The 5095-nt window shown below is 37.1% G+C and overlaps 1 protein-coding gene across 1 annotated transcript in view; it reads right to left on the reverse strand.

Annotated features, from left to right (window-relative positions):
* The window catches only part of LOC106877943 (coagulation factor IX), an 80584-nt gene that overhangs the window by 12415 nt on the left and 63074 nt on the right, over positions 1–5095 (reverse strand). Inside the window, exon 3 of the mRNA XM_014927023.2 lies at positions 1381–1486. Within this exon, the coding sequence (XP_014782509.1) occupies positions 1381–1486 (106 nt within the window). The remainder of the gene's footprint in view (positions 1–1380; positions 1487–5095) is intronic.

A 5095-nucleotide genomic window follows, 5' to 3' on the forward strand; every position in this document is an offset into this window, starting at 1 on the left:
TATATATATATATATATATATATATATATTTATGCATATATATATGTATATGTATACATATATATATACACACAAACATATAGACACCCCCCCCACACACACACATACACACACATATATATAGTAGAACCTTGCAGTACGTGAGTACGTGTGCCCCATTGTACGAGTAATTTGCTGTACGAGCCGAGACTCGTGCGAATTGAAGTACGAGATTTTCCTCAGTGAGATTTTCCTTAGCTCCTCTTGTGGGATATGCTGTCTATCAATTCTTGCGCGTTGGCAAAGGGAATTATTGGTTTCTCCAATATAATTCTCCTTGCATTTGGGGCAAGCAATGCAGCATATGAAATTTTGTGTCTTGCAGTTCATATTTGCATTTACTTTGAGTAAGAATCCACTCTTAAATTTTATGTGGGTGTCCCCGTCTATATATTTGTAGTTAGTGTTGTTGTTGCATATTTCACATCTACCGTCTCCGCATTCCTTTACGGAGAATTCTGTTTCATTCTTTGATGTGAATTTAACTCTTGTTTAGCGTCCACAAGGAAACCTGTGGCATTGAGCAGTATATTTGCTATAACGACATTTCTGCTTCAGCAACTCAGCACTGAATCTGTCTGAAATGTAATGGAAAATATTGATGTTCAGGTCGCAAAAGCAAAGTTTGAAGGGAATAGTAGTCATTTCCACTGATTTCTAGATAGAAGCAAATAGGAAATAACAGTTACTGACCAAAGACAAAAATGTTACAGTGTAATTAAATAGGAAAAATAGATGATTTCTAATTCACTATAGCAATGCTTATTCAGTGCATGGGGGCTCATTGTATTTTGTCGTTAGTCCGGAGTAATATCCCTTACCTTTCAAATCATATACTAACATATTATGCTATTAATCACATATATCGTCAGTTCTGCTCCATAAGACATCTAAGTTAAAATTCTCTTTAACTCTTTGCCTTTCCAAACCATTTCCATAAATATGTCCTACACATCCACGCTTTTTTTGTATGTATGTAGATGCTTCTTTCCAGACTTTTAGTTTGCAGGTGTTGTACACGTTCTGAGTAACATATAGGTTTACTTTAATAAATCCCTAGTTACTCAGGTGGTAGAAAAAAATCGGGATTGTGTATCATAAGTGATATGATGCATGGACGCCAGGGAAATACGTACAATGTATCACGTGATACACAGCACAGGCAAAGGAATAAACACAACCTAAACTATGTGTAGAGTTGATATCTATAGGATAAAAGAAATAAAAAATTCATTAAAAGTGCACAAATCGCTTGAAGTATTAAAGGTGGAAACAAGAATAGAAGTAGAAAGTAAAAGATGAGGAGTGCAGATTCAAAGATACGTGAAGGATTAAACTTACACTGATAATTCTTGATAGTTTGCGATAAACTTCAGACCCACTTTTCACCTCTAAGTTTCCCTCAGCCAAGACGACTCGCCAGTTTTTCAAATTGCCATAAAATGGCCTGAAATATGGGAAAAAATAGAAAAGAAGAAAATTAGAAATCAATAAAGAACAATAACAAAATAGATTGATTGCTAATGAAAATATGATGGTTTCTATGAAATGTTTCAGATGACTTCTAGGAATCTTTTGGTTTTTGCCTTTGATTTGTTCCAGTCATTGGCCAGTGGTTATGCTGAGGCACAACCTAGAAGGGTTTAGTCGAACAAATCGATCCCAGGACTTATTATTTTTTTTAAAGTGTGGTACTTATTCTATCAATTTCTTTTACCGACCCACTAAATTACAGGGGCGTAGACAAATTAACACCGGCTGTTAAGCGGTGAGATGTGTGTCAAGCACAAACACATACACACATATACGGCGGGCTTCGACACAATTTCTGTCTACCAAATCCACTCAGGAGGCATTGGGCAGCTCGGGGCTATAGTAGAAGACACTTGTTCAAGGTGTCGCGCTGTGGGACTGAACCCAAAACCACGTGGCTGCAAAGCGAGCTTCTGAATACACAGCCATGTCTACAACTATGGGATAGAGGTAAACCTATTTTTCTCTCCCCCCTATAAATTTGATTCTCTTTGATTATGTAAAAGAACCGCAAAAACCTGATGCTCAAGCAAACACATCAGCAACTCTACATCATATATTTATGAACAAGGCACGTTTTATCCCGAAAAATCTTTAATACCTTCTGGTTCATTATAAAAATGCTAATTCAGTGCATGGAGGTTCATTCTATTTTGTCGTTAGTTCGGAGTAATATCCCTTACTTTTCAAATCATATACTAACATATGTTATTAATCACATATATCGTCAAAACTATTTACAAAGCTAAGATGACGTACAAGTACTGAGTTTACTCTCTAGGTTTAAGTCCAGGAATCTGAAACAGTTATATAAAATATGAAATGCGAAGAAAACAAATGTAAATATATTCAGTACTTATTTTCGCATACACATTCACTATTCTACACCTAAAACAAAAAAGGTAAATTTCCCATTTACTAACACAGTGCAAAAGTCACAATGGTCCTTATTTCTCCCATAGAGTTTAGATATTCTCAGTTAAAATATTAATGCCCACGTCTGCTTCTCTTTTATCGCATTTATCATGTCTTACTTCTGAACAATGCCTCTTCCACCACATAACGTTTAACTTTCTGAGTTCTCATAACCCCACTTTTTGCTTTTTCCATTTAATAATCTACTAAGGATAATAGTAAGAAATAACAATAAAAGATGTTTGTTCTTCTTACTCCTTTCACTCTCTGAAAAAAAAAAAAGAAAAAAACCCTCCACAAAAGACGAAGGAAGGATATGCTTAGAAACGCCCTATCCGCCAACAAGTAATCGCTGTTTTCTTTTGTATAAGTGCTTACATTTGCTGTATCCGTGTGCTATTTTTGTCCTTTTGACAATACCACGTACGCCTCTGAGATAGCTTTTGCTATACGTTATAAATGTTCAATGTCTCCGTTTTCCGCAATTATATGCTGCTATCACTCTTCGCTATCGATGTTTCGTAGTTTTAACTTAATTAATCTACTTTTCCCCACATCTTATTTACACATTTTGTTGACGTTTCAGCGTGATCTTGTCAAAACTGCTTTTGTGGCCACCGACTTTCACATGCTTTTCTATGTTACATTCACAAATAACAAGCAAAGCAAATATGACACATCAAAGTGGTGTGAAGGACTTCTTAAGGACCACCACCTCTATTCGGAGTCGATTTTACTGACAGCTCTGCCACTTGGACTTTTATGAGTGAACGATCCAAGGCCCTCTTCAGGGCCGCCAAGTTTAAATTGTTACCATCGGATTCATCTTTGCTGGCAGCACCGCTGCTGAGATAATTCAAAGTGTACGTTAAAAGACTCTCTTCACGGACACCAACTATAAATTGTTATCACTGGATTCGTCTTTTCTAGCAGCACCACCGGTGAAACTTTTAAGATTGAACGATTCAAGGCTCTCTTCAGGGCCAGCAAGATTAAATTGTTCCCATCAGAGTCATATTTGCTGGCAGCACCGCCGCAGAGATATTTCATAGTGAACGTTCAAAGGCCCTCTTTAGGGCCAACACTTGTAAATTGTTACTGCTATTGTCGTGTTTGATAGAAGTCTTTCGGTTCATTTGAACGGCTATTCCATTGAGAGTTATACCGGGCAACATCGGGTACCTCTGCTAGAAAAAAAATATAAATATACACATAAAATACTTACATACATGTATGTATATGTACATAATATATGTATAAATATATGCACACACACATAATATTTGATCATCGTGGGTTCGATTCAAAAACTGGGCGTTGCTCTGTGATCATTTCGTCATCTGATATGTGGCACACGGTGCACCTGTACAGGTAATGTCGATTTGATGGGAGGGAGCGAGCTTATGTGCGCACAAACATTTGATCACTATAAACAAAAACTCTGTGTGGTTGTTCGCCAAGAAATTGCCGAACCCTCATACACCATCTAACGACGGGAGAGTCCATGACATGTATGTATGTATGCATGTATGTATGTATGTATGTATGTATGTATGTATGTATGTATGCATGTGTGTATGTGTGTATGCATGTATGTATGTATGTATGTATGTACGTATGTATGTATGTATGTATGTATGTATGTATAAATGCAGATTTGTATATTTTGTTTTATGTATGTATTCTCATGCACGTAATTGCCTGTTTAGACATTCTCATATATACTTAAATGATAAACTTCTGGAAAGTTTTACAGAGTTTTACAGTGCCAGTGATGGCTGCGATCTGTAGTCTTGGAATCAGCTTTCTCCTTTCTGGTTTTGAGAAGCCTAATTTCTCAAGATTGGTACTTAGGCACTGTGTTACAGTATGTATGTATGTATGTATGTATGTATGTATGTATGTATGTACGTATGTATGTATGCATGTATGTAGTACGTACGTGTTTATGTATTTATGTATTTATGTATGTATGTACGTACGTACGTGTTTATGTATTTATGTATGTATGTATGTATGTATTATAGGCGCTGGCGTGGCTTTCTGGTAAGAAGCTTGCTTCCCAACCGCATGATTCTAGGTTCAGTTCCACTGCATGGCACCTTGTGCAAGCGTCTTCTACTATAGCCCCGGGCTGACCGTGAGTGGATTTGGTAAACGGAAACTGAAAGGAGCCTGGCTTATATGCACACATGCATACGCTTAAGTGTGTCTTTGTGTGTGTGTGTGTTTCTTCCCCACCATCGCTTGACGACCGTGTTGGTTTGTTTACGTCTCCGTGAACCGAGTAGCTCAGCAAAAAGAGGCTGATAGAATAAGTACCAGGGTTAAAAATGTATTGGGGTCGATTTGTTCGAACTAAACCCTTGAAAACAGTGCCCCAGTATGGCCGCATTCCAATGACTTAAACGAATAATAATCCTGTCTACTTTAGACACGAGGCTTGAAATTTTGGGGGACGGTTAAGTCGATTACACCGACCCCAGTACTCAACTGGTACTTAATTTATCGACCCCGGAAGGATGAAAGGCAACGGTGACCTCGGCGAAATTTACTGAAACAAGTAAAAGTAATGATTATATATATATATATATATATATATATATAT

Source organism: Octopus bimaculoides, chromosome 2 (genome assembly GCF_001194135.2).
Source record: "Octopus bimaculoides isolate UCB-OBI-ISO-001 chromosome 2, ASM119413v2, whole genome shotgun sequence".
Taxonomy (NCBI): Eukaryota; Metazoa; Mollusca; class Cephalopoda; order Octopoda; family Octopodidae; genus Octopus; species Octopus bimaculoides.